The sequence below is a fragment of the Pteropus vampyrus genome, unplaced genomic scaffold, assembly GCF_000151845.1.
Source record: "Pteropus vampyrus isolate Shadow unplaced genomic scaffold, Pvam_2.0 Scaffold177, whole genome shotgun sequence".
Taxonomy (NCBI): domain Eukaryota; kingdom Metazoa; phylum Chordata; class Mammalia; order Chiroptera; family Pteropodidae; genus Pteropus; species Pteropus vampyrus.
In genome coordinates, this window is record NW_011888958.1 from 306197 (window position 1) to 323409 (window position 17213).

A 17213-nucleotide genomic window follows, 5' to 3' on the forward strand; every position below is an offset into this window, starting at 1 on the left:
GAGGTGACAAGTAACTCGAAACACTTAAGAAACTTTTGAAGGAAGCCCAGTGTGGTTGGCAGGTAGGGCCCAGGGGAGAGTGACATGGGGGGTGAGGCAGGAGAGAAGGTGTCTGCTGCCAGGTGAGGAAGGGCCTGCATCAACCAGCCAGGAAACATGGCCTGGGCACCTGTTATACGCAAGACCCCTTCTGACCTTCTGAGGTACAAGAAGGCATAACCAAGATGGACTAAGCATGGAAAAGTCTATACATTAAAAAAAAAATGAGCAGAGAAGGAAAATGCACTTCCCTTTCTTTGTCAATCATCTCAGAATCCAAAAGGCAGAATTCAGAGCTTCTTACTTCGTCTTTCCATCATTCTGCATTCGAGGTCAGTGAAATTGGCCCTAGGCCTGCCCCTTAGATGGTAAACTAGCTGAGGGCAAAGACCACATCTTGATCACTTCTGCATTCCCAAGGACTGGCAAACCAAAGGACAACTGAAAAGAACTGAATCAACAGATGCCCTTCAAATATGAAAGTCACATACACGGAAGAGCCATGTCAATCTTCTCTATATCGTTCCAATTATCGTTCCAAGTGCTACCAAACCCTAAAGTGCCTAAGTAGAATTCATTTCACAAGAACAACCAAGAGCAATCCTTGGATACTTCCTGGATTTGCTAACATCCTAGCAGAGGCTGTGCCTCACTTGAGAGCTGCTCCTGCTGGAAAAGGCCTGCACATATACAAGAAACAGTGGATGAGAGGGGCAAAGTTAGAGAGGACGAGTCGCTCAAATTTGGTCCATATGTGCCTCCATCCTGAAGCTGGGTCACTGCTCTTCACCAGCCTCCCCTTGTTTCTTGCTTTTTGGATCTCTAGTGTGTCCCACTATATAATCCACTTTCTGGGAGCCTCCAGTAAAGGCTTGTTAATGCACAGCAACGACAGTAAGAACTATTTCAAAGAAAAAGATTATTGCCAAATGGAAAACCCACGATGATACCAGAATACTGGTCTGCCAACAGATCTACCCAACAAACCAACTACCAGATGAAACCACAGAAATAAAGAATGAAACACATGGGAACACCAGTAGGATCAGTCACAAGTTTCAAAGATGTGAGAAGCTGCCATTGCCCTGGAACACATTCATTACAGATGTTACCATCACACCTGTGCACTAAAATGCTAACTACCCAGTATAGTTCCAGAGGGATGCTTTTCAGCCCCTGTGGCCTGACAGTAGAAGCCTGCCCACTTCTTCCTATGAAGCTGGCCCCAGCTTTCTATGAGACGCCTCTTGCAATAGCCTGCAGTCAAATCCAGCTGCTGTTTGCCAGTATGGGTACAACTAGAACAGAAAGTGATTTCCTAGACTGGAAATTCCCAGCTTGAAATGAGTACACTCTGGGCATCACTCGGGCTCCTCACCTGGAGTGTGCATTTAAGTCCTATAGGAAGGAAAGAACAATGAGGGACCCCAATCTGGCCCCTGGGTCCCACAGGGAGCCCCTCTTCTGTGTGTCCCTCTAGGTTCTACTCTGCTGATTTTCTTGGTTGGGGATTTCCTAATGGAATTTCCTGGTCAGGTACAGATGGGTTTCTAGAGATACATAAAGACTTTTAAATCCCACTACTTTCTCACCTTGGCACCTTAGTAAATAACACAAGTGGCTGGCCTGCCTGTCAGCTTCCTTGGGTGCTTACTGGCAACATCTGTCCCTCTCACTTCATTCACTAACTGAGCTCCTGACAGCAAAAGCCTTACACACAATCTCTTCCCAGAGCTGCCTTCCCACTCAGTGCCCTGGCCACCGCAAAGCATCCACGGGCCATTAAGGGCTCGCATCCGCCATTCACAGCCAAGTTCAATAACCAATCCACATAAAAGAGATCTGGACATGCTGCTTAAGGACACCCCAATAAGAGCGGTGCAGACAACCCCCTAAGTCTGTGCCCAAAGTCAACAGACCTCAGTAGAGCTCATAAGCGAAAGGAAACAATGTCCACGGCTTTAGATGATGGCAACTTTAAACCAGAGAGCATTATAATTTTTCTGTGCAGCTGCAAAACTTTGTTTTACTGAATGCCGTTACCTTCTGCATCACGTATGGGGAATTTTAAACAGGCAAATGGAAGAAGGTCTGATTGAAGATGAAGTTAAGTGAAAGAAATTGGTCTCATTTAGCACATGACAGGATTCATCTGTGTTCCCAAGTCCACTGAGGTGGCATCATGGGCGTTTCATATTCATGAGCTGCGGCGACACTGTGTCCCCTCATTTACAAAGAGCCGTGTTCAGCAAATTCTGTCCCTGTGGACACTCCATGCATTTCATGGTCTTGTCAGAGAGACATCAAACGCTCCAGTAACCAAATACCAGAAAATGGCTTTAATTAGTGGATCTCAATCGTATAAATAATTTTTTTTTCTAAGTGAAAAAAAAATGGAGAATTTTTTAAAAGGAAGAAGAAAGGAGGAAAGCAGTAGGCAACAGGCTTCAAACGCCCGAAGGAACAAGGGAGAGAGACGGTCTCAGAGGAGCTCCCCAGTGAGCCTGGGCCCAGCACCATCGATCCCCTGCGCTCCCTCAGTCAGGGTGCAAAGGACAAAAACCTGCCTGCAGGTCCCTGGCAGGTCTGCTTTATAAAGACTCATCTTCTGTGATTTCGCCTGATTCAAGCGGGGTCCAGCCTGTACTTGTTACTGGCAGGGGTGGAGAGTGGCAACGCATATGGGAGGAAACGGCCTGAAAACTGTGATGTTGGCTAGAGAGCCACACTGCAAACGCTGAGTTCAGGACTGACCGTGAGCAAAGGGCGTGATCCAAGATGCAACAGAGTGAGTGTCTGCTTGGGAACTGTGCACGAGCAGGTTCCCGAGGAACTGTGTGACAGAGAGACAGAAAGAAGAGATGCCCCGTCCTGAGGTGCCAGCCTGTGGAGGGGTGGGGGTGGGGGAGGGTCATCTGTTCCGTATGCTGAAATGCCTCCATGCTCCTGTCCAATGGACCCTCTGCTAATGCTGCCAGGGAAAGAGATCACAGGCCTTAAGAAGATCAAAATGATTGTTCCTCATGGCTCCCAAGCTGTGGTGACTCCCCAGGTTGACAACAGGTTGGAGAGGAAGGCTTGGACTGACTGCAGTCTCTGAGATAAGCCAGGCCTCAGTACAGTGTGATGCTGGCTGGTTTATGAGCAGACAAGGGGCTTTGCTAAGAGTGGCAACTCAGCTCGTGGTATAACACAGAGTGTGAAAGCCTGATCTCACATTACCCACAGGGATGTTAGTGCTTTTCTGAAGGAGCCATGAATGAAACACCCCAGAATGAGATTCCCCATCCCCCATGTCCACCCAGTGCTGTATGTATAAGAATCTGTATTGGCCATGGTCGTCAACCAGGCTTGAGCCTTTCAAGAACTTCAAAGGTAGCATAACGAGAGACAAGTGCACCCCAACAAGGGTTCTCTAGAGCAGGAGTCCCCAACCCCGGGCCAGAGACCGGTCCCAGTCCATGGCCTGTTAGGAACCGGGCCGAACAGCAGCAAGTGAACAGTGGGTGAGAGAGCAAGCTTTGCTTCATCTGTGCGTGCAGCTGCTCCCCAGCGCTAGCATCACCGCCTCAGCTCCACCTCAGATCATCAGGCATTAGATTCTCATAGGAGCACTGGTGCCTGGTGCTAAAAAGGTTGGGGACCACTGCTCTAGAGGGAAAGACCCCAGAAGCCTGACACTGGGAGGAGCCCCGTGTCGCCTGCTGGTGTGACCTCTACGGAGCATGCATCACTGGCTACTGACAGTTGAAAGAAACAAAGAACAATGCATAGGAATGTTCCCCACCATTCCAGCAGCTCTCAGAACTTCGAGGTGATCCCAGCTTTGATCTGTGGAGATACGTTAAGGACAAGCAGGGGTAAAAGACTTTAAAAATGATGAGGAACGAAGTGGCTGGAAGGAATAGAAACTGAGGAACTCTCCACTCTCTTCAATAGGACCCAAGATGAGTGACACGGTATTAATGTGACAGAAAACACCTTCTCAGAGGCACCAGTAGAAGTATGTTAGAAACCAGGCATATCTGATTCTATTTCATCCTCTTCGTGTTATGCTCAAAAAAACAAGACAAACTACACTGCTTTTATTCTAAATCCTTAGTTTTGTGTTTTCCTTATATATATTTATTAAAAAAATGCCACTTTGATCGGTGCCACCCGTGACACCCCCACACACACAACGCTTCTAAGCAGTTCCCTCCGTGCAAGGCCACTGCTGGTGACAGCCAGCTGGTTTTGATCAGAGCCATTCCGAATCGGATTTTCATAAGATAGATGAGGAGTCTTACTGCTGCTCTCTCTCTTATCAGATGAGAAACAGAGGGGGAGGGGAGGGGAGGACGGGTCCTGAGGGAGCCGCGCAACAATCAAGGGCTGCGTGGTTCTTTCTCTGTCCCTCGCTACCACAATTTTCAAAGGCGTTTGCCTCGGGCGCTTTTAAATGATGGTGTCTCAATTCTGTAATCATCTTTCAAGAGCTTTCTCTTAAAGGGTCTTTCAGGTAAACCTAGTCTGTCAACCACACTTACGGACTTAGGAATCACATTCCCAATATGTGTCCTGCGTGTGTGTGTGTGTATATAGACGAATACACACACGCACACTGAGCATCTGTGAATTTTTAGAAAGCTGGTAGAACCTAGAGCTAGAAAGGAAGATCTACCACTTGGCCATATCAAGTTCATCTCTTACTAGGATAAGAGGGTCTCCTGTACCCCTCCTTCCCCAGGATTTCTGCTTTCTCTGGCTTTTGCTGTCTCAGGCCCTTCTTTAGGAACTAATTTCTATGTGTGATGTGTTGGAAGGAAAAGAGTTCTCCAACTGAGGGCTAAGTGATGTGCCAAGTCCAATCTCGGATGCATAAACATGCCTGGCCCTTCCCATCTCACCTAAGCTGTATCTGGCCGTCGGTCTTCAGACTGAGTAATGCACCACGGCCATCTATCTGGGAGAACACGTGGTCACCAATCATCCCAGACCACAACTTGCTGTGGTTTGGTTACGAAGAATATCTGGAGCAACTCTATAACTCTATTTTGCCTTTTCTCATTGCAGAGAACATTACGGCTCTTTACGTAGAATCCATCTTTTGAAACAGACATCCTAGAACACAGAGCCTCTATTTCTTTCTAGTCAAATAAAAATCTAAGTGGTCTACGATCTCCCTGGGCAGTGGTTCTCATCAATATGAGCCTGTCTGCATTTAGGTCCTCTCACTTCCTCTCATTCCTCATCCATCCACTCTCTTCACAACTGTATGGCGAAGTATCCGTGCCTCTTCCAGAAAGCTGGAACAGTTTGCAGTCACACCTAGGACAGTCTCACAAAACTAAATGGGATTGGTTCTGTCCTATCCTCATCTTGTATTCTATATTCAATCAGGACAGAATCAAGGAGCTACAGAATAAATATCGCACTCTCTGTAATGATTTCGGGGAGAGCCAGCTCTCTTTTGACTTGTGTCAGTGCTTAATGCTGGATGATTTATTATTAATCACATTCCTCCTAACAGACTATAGCAGGACAGATTGCTGTAGGAGCTCTCTCTCTGTGTTCCTGGAGGAAGGTTAATACGACCTGCTTCATTTACAACATGCATGCATACATAGCACAAGACTTCCTTTTGCATTCTTCCCATTCTACCTCTTCAGATGGAGGCATGTAAGTAAACTGCTCACATGAACAAACAGAATCGAAACCCAGAGAAGTCACTGTCGGTCATGTTTCAGGAAAAGAGATGTTTGTGATAGTAAGTCTGGAAAGTCTGGTGTGACCTAGAGATGTCAGCGCACCACTAAGGGCGTACAGCACTTTGTCCCAGCTCTGCCAATGGAGCAGGAGGTCTGTTTAAGACTCTGGCCTATGTCTGAATCAGGGTATAGGCACAAGAATTCATTATCTAAAAGCAGTCTCAATGGATTTGATAGAAAAGAAAGTTTAACAAGAAAGAGAGGAATGATCAGACCTGAAGATTCTGTTTCATGTTGCAGAACTTGAAAGACCTGGTATCTGGCTTTTCTCAACTCAGCCTGGATGTTTTAGACAAGACTTCACAGTGAGAAGTTCAGCAGAGCTGAGGACATGGACCAGCAGGTCAATCTGAGGATCAGGAAAGGAGAGCAAATATGCAACAGGGTGCTAGAAAAGTGAGTAGAGACAAGCTTTCTCAACAAGCAGGACTGAGAAACAAACCCACCACATGTGAGAGCAAAGAGGAAAGCAGTGAGAGCAGGGTGATTAGGAGTCACAAAGCCCATGTCTGAATTCCAGCCCCACCTTGCACTGGAGGAGCTCCTTCATACTGGCTCGTAAGAACCGAAGGCTAAATTTTTAGGAATTTTGCATGCAGTTAAACATTACTAAAGAGTAAATCATAAACCCTTATAATTAAATAAATTACATTAAAAACAAAGGTAATATTCAAACCTCACTTCTTAAATGTTACATTTTACTTCATCGGTGCTGTTGAAATTATGTACATCTAATGTAGCCGTATGGTGGAAATACAATACACTAGTGCACTACTGCCTAGCCTTTCCCAGCTCTGTCGTCAGCGATGTTATGTTGGTAGCTTGAAAGCAGCAGTGGTGGGAGTATTTACACCACAGAAATCAGCAGACACCACCAATGAGGACTTTTCCCCCTGGAAAGCCAGTTGTTAAATACAGAAGTCACTTCTTATCTGCAGGGGATACGTGGATGCCTGAAAGTGTGGATAGTACCAAACCCTATATATACTATGTTTTTCCCTATATATATATACCTATGAAAAAGTTTAATTTATAAATTAGGCACAGTTAAGAGATAAACAACAACAGATAATAAAATAGAACAATTTTAACAATATGCTGTAATCAAAGCTATGTGAATGTGGTCTCTCTCTTTGATAACTGATCTGATAACAGTGATGCCTACTAATTGACAAATGGGTGGGCAGTGTATACAGCATGGGTATGCTGGACAAAGGGATAATTTACATCCTGGGAGAGACAGAGTGAGATGTAGAGGGATTTCATTATGCTACTCAGAATAGTGTGCAATTTGAAACTTATGATTTCTGAAATTTTCCATTTAATACTTTTGGACCATGGTTGACTGTGGGTAACTGAAACCACAGGTGAAATCGCGGGTAAGGGGGGGACAGCTGTATTTACCCAGCACATCACGCTTATTAGCCATGAGACTTGTCAGTTACTTAACTTCACAAGGCTTCAATTTCTTCCTCTATAAAATGGTGATACTCGCAGTATCAATACCATTTCCTACAAGACTGACTTCTTTTTCAACCTTCTTACCCAATACCCTATAAAGACAATACAGCTTAACAAAACAGAGACAAAAGAGAGGACAGCTAACCCTTGGACCAGTGCGTCCCATCCCTCCCCACCCCACCCCTGCCCCGTTCCTGCTGTGGATATGTTTAGCTAAAAGGAGTCCCTGTGTGTGCTTGTATCAGGGAAGGGAAGAGAGGAATGGGTTTAGAAAGACCTTAACATCTAGTCCCAGTGACTTGAAATTTAGAAAAAACAAATTGATTTTAAGGAACATTATTTAATAAAAAAAAAAAAATCAATGCTGGTTAGAATAGTTTTAAAAAATTAGGGAAGCAAAGGAACTAGGTTTAGGGATCACTTAAGAAGTCCCATATTAAGCCTAAGGAAAGAACGCCAACATAATGGAACATTCTTACTCAGCGAGAGAAAGGAATTGAAACATCAGGGTTCCAGTTTGTCTGTACTTAAAGAATTCTTTTCACTTTCCCTTTTTTTTTTGCATTAAAGCTGTTTAGGCTCAGAGTGACTGCTATTTGCAGGAGAATGGGTGAAAGATGTGGTGAAAGGATTAAGAAAAGAATGAGAAAGACCCCAAAAGAGTTAGAAAGCCAGCAGACAGAGATGAATGAGAAGAGGAGCAGAGGGGCGACTGAGTGATAGGTCTCTACAGATAGCATTTTTCTAATTCCACTGACAGTCTAGCATCTCACATCTCATCCAGCCTCATTGCTTGGCTGTGTTCAGCCACTTTTACCATTTTCCCTGTTGACATGGATAGAAAATTGAGCAATTACCCTTAAACTCAGGGCTCTCAGATCATCCAGATTGCTACACTTACAGAATTAAGTCCCCAATTGCCCCTGGCAAGAAGTGGCTCAACTCAGCTTGTCCGTTAGGAATTAAACACTCTTTGGTTGGCCATAAGGATTTATTATTGCTAAGGTTTTGAGGTATTCAAGTCTGTCAAAACTGGACCTCAGGATGCAAAGAGCACAGCCCCCTCTCTGGTGGGGATGAAGCCTGCCCAAGAGGCACTAGGAGCTGCCAGGGAGAGGGAGTGACTATTCCACCCACAGTCCTGGGTTACACTATGATGCAATGGTTACACGCCAGAAAGATCTAATCTTTTTTTTAAGCTCCTGTTTTCAGAGACTTTCCGCTTTCTAAAGCCATATTTTGGGGCTCGCAAATTTCTTCTTAACTTGAATTTAGCTCTGAGGTAAAGTGAAAGTTGAGTCCATATCTAATTGTGTTTTCAGAGATCGCCTCAATCTGAATATTGCTCATCTTTTTTAAAGATAAAGAATTTTCCTCCCATTTATGTACCTCTCAATAGTCTTCATTAAAGTTTTACATTCTATCCAGAGTTCATACTCTGAGAGCTGGATTTTAGAACTGGAAGAGACCGAACAGGCCTAGAACCGCTTCTCGGGTTAGAGAGGTGACATGACTTTGCACCTGCTGTCTCCTCTACCAGGGTCCCCCGAGCCCCCACCCCCAACTTCTACCCTCCTTTGCTGACAACTCTACTCCTCCTTTAAGTTGAAGCTTAAAAGTCACTTCTTCAGAGTGGCTTTCCCTCGCCACCCAATCCAAATCAGGTCTTTACATTATTCTCTCTCAAAGCACCCTGTACACTTCCGTCAGTGGACTCAATTGCAACTCATCCTTATTTAGTTGTGTGACTATTTGTTTACTCCCTATATCCAGGACTGGACTGTATGAGGGTAAAGACTAAGAATGTCTTATTCACCATCATATCCTCAGTGCCCAGCCCCATGTATCACACATAGTAGGCATTCAACAAATGGTTGTTAAATGAATGAGTTGAATGGATTGACTTACCCAAAGTCACTTGTAGATCCTATTTTTAGACCTGATGTTCTTTCTCTAACACCACATAACTTTCCATTACAGAGTAAGTTTAAAAGTCTTTGAGCAAACCAGAAACTTGATTCCAAGAATTCAAATGATTATGTCATCTAAATAGAAAAGATCGGTTTTACCATCCTACAATTTTGGGACCCTGAGGTCACTTAGAGGTTTAGGCTGTCTATCATTCTCAGTTATTCTCTATAATCATGAACCCTAACTTATCAGAAAGAAGCTCTAGCTGTGATTCCACCTAGAATCAGCAGCAAATTAGATGACTAGCAGTCTTCAAACTTCAGTAAAGGCAGTTTATATGGGGATATTGAGTATCTGTAGTTGAGAATGGACCAGAATCAGGGCTTAATTCTGCAGAACCAGCTTTCCTTCTAGTTACTTATTCACCCTCCATGTGGAGTCTCTCCTTATGCTAAGCAACTTGCCTTGGAAGGTTTCTGATTCTTTTCTCCCTGACCACATCCTATCCATCCCTCAGGACCCAGCACAAGTCCTTCTTTCTTCCTGAAGTGCCTCTAGCCCATCAGGATCACTTCCTCTCCTAAACTCATGAGCCTAAATAAAGTAAATCACCAATGTAGCAACAGCATTGCCTTTGCCATCATTATACTGTTGTTTTAGCTATTTAACTCCTACAGTGCTTTTTATCTTTTATGCTTTGTCTCCCCAACAAAGTCCTGCGTTCTTTAGAGCACAGCCCTACAAGGTCTTACAAAAGATTTGCAAATCACTTCCCAAAGGCCTAATCCAACTGGCAGATGCATTTTATTCTATTTATGAAGTGATTTTTAAAAATTCTGTCATTTTTTTGACATACGAATTTGAAAACTTTTAGACTGCGCCATCTCCTGTCTGGGTTCACCACAGACCCCGCCATTCTTTACTGTTGTATATTTCTGCTGTTTCATGTGTTTATATTATCTGCCTGGCCCCTAAGGGCATTTGAGCTTGTAGCCTGCCACAGTCTTGCAAACAGCCCCCATGCAATACATTCTGGTTGACCAACAGATCCCCAAACCACCTTTAAATATCACTCATTCTCTGTTTCTCATTATAAAAATACACCTTATCTTAAAAGCTCCTTTCTTCTGTTTGTCAGATCTCTTCCCTCGGAAACCAGAGACATCAACAGAGGGAAAGAAGAGTTTCTCTTCTCTCCCTAGGCATCTTCCCCAGGGAAGAAGCAGCAACATGTACCAAGAGTGAAGTCAGAGAGGCTGAATGATGAGAAATATATTGTGTGACATGGCTCTATAAAAGAAGGGAGGGTATCTCACTAGATAAAAAGCTCCTGGAGGGCAAGGACTATGCTACTTACCACTATCTCCAGCATCTGGAGCAGTTCTGGCCACAGGAGGCACTGTACGAAAACCTGCTGGCTTTCCTCAACAAGGCTGGCGGTGGAAGGAGACCAGCCGCCTGGGGGTGGGGGGGCGCAGACTTTAGATCCTCATTTCTATTCATTTCCTCCTCTGAGATTGCTCCCAATCACCTATCCCTACCAAGTAGAGAGAAACTATCTGCCCCTTCCTAGATGACATGCCCCTTGCACTGATTACCTCACAAAACCTAGGTGTGATTTTATTAAGGGAACCAGTAAGTTCCCTTACAGGTGCCCAAAGATCTGTTTAATGTCACTGCTGAATGAGTGTCCAGGGGTGATCGGGGCAATCACTCACGGAGTCTCCCTCGCCACTAGCTAAGTTCAAAGGAGTAGACTTCACTGGCCAACCAAGTAATTCTAGAAAAGTAATTCTAGCAAAGATAATTCTAGAAATTAGTTATATGTAACATATAATTCCTACTGCATAATGGATTCTAAACATTCACATACAGTGAAATGGACTAAGTCAAGTGTGAAGTGTAACATATGAACTGAATTCCCATTTTTCAGGCATAACTGCATGGACAACAGATTTACGCCAGGAAGAGGAATCCCTCCCAGAAGGTGAAATCAAGTGCATGCTCTGACAAAACTCCAGAGCCAAAAGAAAGGCCAAATCACAAATTTCATACTCCAAGTTTATGAAGGGGAAAAAGTACTAGAGGTATTCTCTAAAAATAGTTATCTTTCTTCTTTCCTTCCTTAAATAAATTGTATTAAGCATCCTATTGGTCATGCTGGGCACCCTGTATTACACACCTGGGAGCTGATAGTAATACAGCCTACCTGTGGAAAGAGATGCCAACATAGCCGGGGGCCAGACCCAGAGGCCTAGAGCAAGGACTTGGGTCAAGACCTGTATTCAAACCCTGGTCTGGGCTGTGTAGGCTGCGGCATGGTGGTCATCAGGCTGCCTTCCGAACCCTGGTGCTGTCATCTACAAGCTGTGTGGCCTTGGGCCAGATTACTCTTCTTTGCCTTAGTCTGCTCATCTTTAAAATGGGGATAATGAATAATCAAACTGTCCTTCAACAGGTGAATAGATAACCAAAATGTGGTGTGCCCATACTATGATTATCAATAAAAATGAATAGGAGAATGACACAGGCAGCAACCTGAATCTCAAAATCATTACAGTGAGTGAAAAAAGCCAGACACAAAAGCATACATACATATGATTCAGTTTACATAAAATTCCAGAAAAGGTAAACCACTCTATTATGACAAAAAAAGAAAAATAACCAACAAAAACAGATCAGTAGTTGCCTGGAGATAGGGGCAGAGGAAGGACGGACTAGAAAGTGGCATGAGAAACTTTTGGGGGTGATGGAAGTGTTCTGTAGCGGTGTTTTCACAGGACATATATGTCTGCTCGAATTTCAAATTGTGCACTTTAAATGGATGCACTCTATTGCACGTAAATTAGACCTACAGAAAGTTGATTTTTAAAGATTTTCCCATAGATTTGTTTTGAGAGTTAAATGAGGAAAAAAAGTAAAACACTAGGCTTAGTGGCTGGCACATGGTAAATGTTTGGTAATGAGTGGTGATGGTGGCGATATAGCTGGAGACCATGGTATAGGAGCAGAGTGTTTGGGAGTCAGAAGACGAGGGTCCCCGGTCCCCTATGCATTCTGCTATTTTGCATAATAACCTCTAAGTCTTGATTTCTTAACATGACAAATGATAGGTTTGGACAAGACAGCCTATAAAACTGCTTAAAGCTGCAGCAATTTGATTCTAATTGTTGGCAGCCATCACAACCTTCTAATAATATGCATTTACGATGTGTGTGAACTGTAGTACGCAGAAGGTTTTGCTGCAACATTTAACAGTTACTCCTTGGAATATAGCATTTTCACACATTGAAAAAAAATAGAGAAAGGCAGATTTCAGAAGTCCTCTAAAGGGAGATGGAAAGAGGTCCAAGGCAGCATGTGGAGAGGCCTACAGAAGAATACCAGTTGAGCAAACCTTCTGTAGACCATAAATTTAATAAGCGCCTCAGTGATCAGCATCATGATTTCCATGCCTATGACTCCTCGACCACCTAATAGCTTTGTTACTGTCTGGCAGGGGTCCTGCCTTCTCGAGTCCTTTGGCACATCTTCCTGGATGGTGACCCTGCTGCCCCTATGCAACCAATGGCCGAAGCAACTGACAATTGGTGAGGACGGGCAGGCCAACAGTGTGGCCAGCACCCACCAATCACTGAGCCACCACAGCTGCCAGTTTAGCACTAGCAGAGGGCATCCTAGGTACATGTCTGGGAAATCTTGGGAAGAGAAATGCAGGATACCTTCTTTAATAGGGCATTGGGAATTATCAGTGGGTGGAGAAGGTTGGCAGCTAGGAGGAGTTTAGTAGAGCTAAGGAGGGACATCTGGCAAAAAAGAAATGAGGTTGTCAACATGAGATACTGGAAAAAGCAAAGAAAAGTGCTAAAGAATGATGAGAGCATGCTCATAAGCTCTTACTAAATCCGAGAATACAGACTGAATTCCTGACCTCCAGCGACTGCTTTTCCACCTTAAAACTCCTTTGGAATGAGATAAGGCAGAACTGTTTCACACACTCCTTTCCTCTCTAGTCCTGAGTCCTGGCTTCAGAAGCACTATAGCATGGTTGTCAAACTTCAGTGTACTAAACAGTAGTAATCCAGGGAGCTTATTTAAATTAATGCAGATCCCTGGGCCCCAACGCCAGCTTCTGCTTTGTGGGTGGCCTGAGACTCTGCCTTTTAGCCATCATCCCAGAATATTCCACAAGTGTCCTATATGACCCTTGCCCCAATCCTGTGAGGTAGCTAAAGCACAAGTAATCATCCAAGTTTGACACATTTAATTCTCTCCTTCACTTTGTAGTTGTGTGCAAAGGTGAGTTAATAGAAAGCTTTAGGACTCCTTTCTAGCCATGAGAGAGTCCCTGGTACCGGACTTGTCTTACTGCTGTGAACAATTAGAAAACTAAAAAAGTATCATATACAACTGTTTTCAGACAGTGGACAAGGCAGCACAGGACTGTGACCCCCAAGAGAAAGGAAATAAATGAAGTGAGCTCTGCCGTCACCTTGGCTTTCTGCTTAGAGGTACTTCCTGGGTGCTGGCACTGTGAAGGGGAACCCCTAGTAGAGCAAGGAGGTCTCACTGAGTTGAGGAGACAGAGGTCAAAGTTTAGAGGGCTAAGGTGGCTGGAATTTGAGAAGCAGAATGTGAGAGACGGGGAGCTGTGTAGAGAAAGAGCTCCAGAAATATAGATTGAGAACATACTAAGCAGTGCATGTACAGGGTCAAATTGCACAAGGCTGGGCAAAAAATTACCACCAGCAAGGTGCAAGCCGAGCAATCCCCAGAGCGCGCATGGCACCGGGAGGGGCTCGGCTCCACCCAGGCCCGTGGGAAGTCCTTGCCGACAACCAGGCTCTCAGCAGGGACACCGGAGAGTCTTCCTGCTTGGGGCTAATGCTAGACTTGTGCTAATGAAAGCTTAACACATTCTCAAAATGATCGAGCTGATCGACAAACACACTGACTGCCCACCAAAACAAATACATCAGTCTTTAAAGAAAGACAGCAAGATCCAGACACTCAACGTAGTAACATTCACAATAGCCAGCGTCCAATCAAAAAAACCACTGATCAAGCAGAAAAATATGACTTGTAACCAGAAGAAAACTCAGTTGAAAAACTCAGAAAAGACAGAGATGATAGAATTAGCAGAAAAGGACCTTAAAAAGAGCTGCAATAAAGGTTACTATCAAGGAAAAAGAAAAACATGACAAATGGAAGATAAATATAGATATGTCTATATATAGAAAGAACTGAATGGAGCTTCTAGAGCCGAAAAAATACAATATCTGAAACAACAAAGTCACTGGATAAGCTTGACAGCAGATTAGACGTTATAAAAGAAAAAGATCAGTAACATAGCAATAGAAACTATCCAAACTGAGCAGAGTTTAAAATAGACGGGAAAAAAAAAAAAACAACAAAATACAGAGCCTCAATGACCTGTGTGGCAACTTCTACTGAGGTAATCCACACACCTGTAGTTGGAGTCCCAGGGGAGGGAGAGGGGAGAAAAATACACTTAAGGAAATAATGGCTAAAATTCTCTGAATTTGATGAAAACAATAAATCCAGAGACTCCGGAAGTTCAAGTGGGCTAAACACAAAGTAAACTACACTAAAGAACATCATATCCAAATTGCTGAAAATAAAAGATAAAGTAAATCCTAAAAGCAGCCAGAGAAGAAAAAGACACTGCATACAGGGCAACAAAGAATTATCACTGACTTCTCATCAGAAATCATGTAAGCCAGAGAACCATGAAATAACTATTTAAAGTGCTAAAAGGAATAAAAAGTTGTTAGTCTAGAATTCTATATCTGGTAAAAAGTAAAGACATTTTCAGACAAACAAAGCTGAGAGAATTTGTCGCCAGAAGATCTGCTCTACAAAAAATGTTAAATAAAGTTTTTCAGGCACAAGGAAAATGATACCAGATGGAAACTGAGTTCTACACAAAAGAATAAAGTGTGAATATGGTAAACGTGTGGGTTAAAAAAAAGGCTTCGATAATTTAGGTCCCAAATATAATCTCCTCTCTAGTAAGATTCTTGTAAAAAGTACGCACGAATTTTATCTTTTCTCTCGAGTTTTGAATAAAGGCTTCATCTGTGCCATGGCTACTGAACGACAGTGCTGTTTCTCCCTACAACGTCAGCCATTAACTGACTACTCTGTGTTGTGCACTGAAGATGCGAAGATAAATAAGAAATGGGTCTGCCATCAAGGAGCTTAGAGCCTAGTAGGAAGAACAATCAAGGCAACAAAGAGTTAAAGTGTGACAGTCACCTAGCTCTGTGACTACAGGTAACTTATTAACCTTGCTGTAGTTTAGTTTCGTGGACTATAAAATGGGGATAATAATAGTACCAGCATCCCAAGGGTTGTTGTGAAGATTAAATGCTTTAACATCTATAATCTGGTAGAACAGTGCCTGATATATAATAAACACCTACTAAATATTAGCTGTTGCTGCTGCTGTTGTTACAATATTGCCCAGGAGGTTGTAGGAGCACAGAGAAAGAACAGCTGAGCCACAGAGCGAGTGGGATGGGAAGGGAAGACATTTTAGAGGAGGTGATGCTTCAGCTCAGTTCTGAAGGACGAGGAGGGTTAATGGATAAAGGAGGGAGTGAGGTACTCCAGGCAGAGGCTGCAGCACTTAGCAAGGCACAGATGAGGTCACTGCAAACCTTTTCAGTAAGGCTGCAGCAAACAGTGCCTCAACTGTAGCCCAGGAAATGCTCTGGGGCCCTGGACATCCCTGGAAGCCTTCGACCTCCTCCGAGGACATCTTACCTCCTCCGTCATCTAATCCATCCAGGCTCTGCTGTCTGAGGCGGTAACTGCCCCCAAAAAAGAAAGAAAGGAAAACAGAAAATGAGTTTCAAACACAGAGAGAAACAACCCAGATTTCTATTGTATCCATTCTTTCTCCTAGACGAAAAAGTCCCTGGACCCACATTTCTCCATCAACTTGCTCAGTCCTAACTGGGCAACTGGGTTTGCCGCGTCTGGCTGCCCAAGCTGCGTGCCGCATCGTTCCAGGGTGGCATCACAGACTATGACACGAATGCTCCTCCCACCCCCGGATGTGTGACACTCGGCAGTCCCGCCTCACAAGCCATCTTTACCTGGTAACTTTCTTTCTGATATAAGTTTTAGAGAAGGCTAGGTTTAGAAGCTGTTGCTTCTGCTCATCTATATCAATATAGCAGAACCTGTGGGTAGCACTTTGATACCTGGACATATATATAATTCTAAAAACCACGCAGGGTGGGAGATATGACATGGGCATCAACGCCAGAGTCCAGACTCTCAGCTGAGGAAGCAGCATTAGCCAAACCCTTGATTCCGTGCGCATAACCCAATCGCAGAGCACAGCCAGATTCCTACTGTTATTTTAATGCTGTGCCCAACAAAGGCTGAACAGGTAATGACTACCAAGACTGCACTGTTGACAAAGGTCACCACAGGATGCCATAAGAATACTGGAAACATACTCTTCTATTTCTTCAGAAGCCTTCCTTCCTGACCTGAAAAAAAGAAGGACAAGGTTTATGAGAACCCACTAGTCTCAAGCACAGTCTCATGGAATGTTGGAGAGGGGGCGTTTCAAAAGCGGGGGCTAGTTAGCATATCCCAAGTGCTTTGCCTGGATTCCTTTTTATAGACCAAGGCTCATACCCAGCATGAGAGAACTAGACACTGTGATGCCGTCTTATAATCTTATTTCAGCATAACTCTACATCAGATTGTTGAATTTAAGTGCAGGCTGGATGAGAAGCTTAAAACTCAAGTGGATATAGATGATACGGTGCCCTCCTTTCTTTCAACAAATAATTGGACCAATTTATAGAACACTTTCCTAGGACTGAGGCTTTGGGTCCCACCTGGAGCTGTTGCCCTATAGGCAAAACTTCTCATGCACAAGAAGGAAGGAGCCAGCCACACAGCTCAGGCTGCAGGTTCAGTGCCTCTATCTCTGTAACTTCCACACGGAGGACCAGAAACCCCGAGTGAGGCTGGCGAGCAGTGTCCTTAAGACATTCCATGGGAACG

General features: G+C 44.0%; 1 protein-coding gene across 4 annotated transcripts in view; it reads right to left on the reverse strand.

The window, feature by feature from the left end:
- The window catches only part of IFT43 (intraflagellar transport 43), a 74155-nt gene that overhangs the window by 6506 nt on the left and 50436 nt on the right, over positions 1-17213 (reverse strand). For all 4 annotated transcript variants that reach the window (XM_011370831.2, XM_011370830.2, XM_023537029.1 and 1 more), the window contains 2 exons: positions 16655-16687; positions 15951-15997 (listed from right to left, as the gene is read on the reverse strand). In XM_011370831.2, the coding sequence (XP_011369133.1) occupies positions 15951-15997; positions 16655-16687 (80 nt within the window). The remainder of the gene's footprint in view (positions 1-15950; positions 15998-16654; positions 16688-17213) is intronic.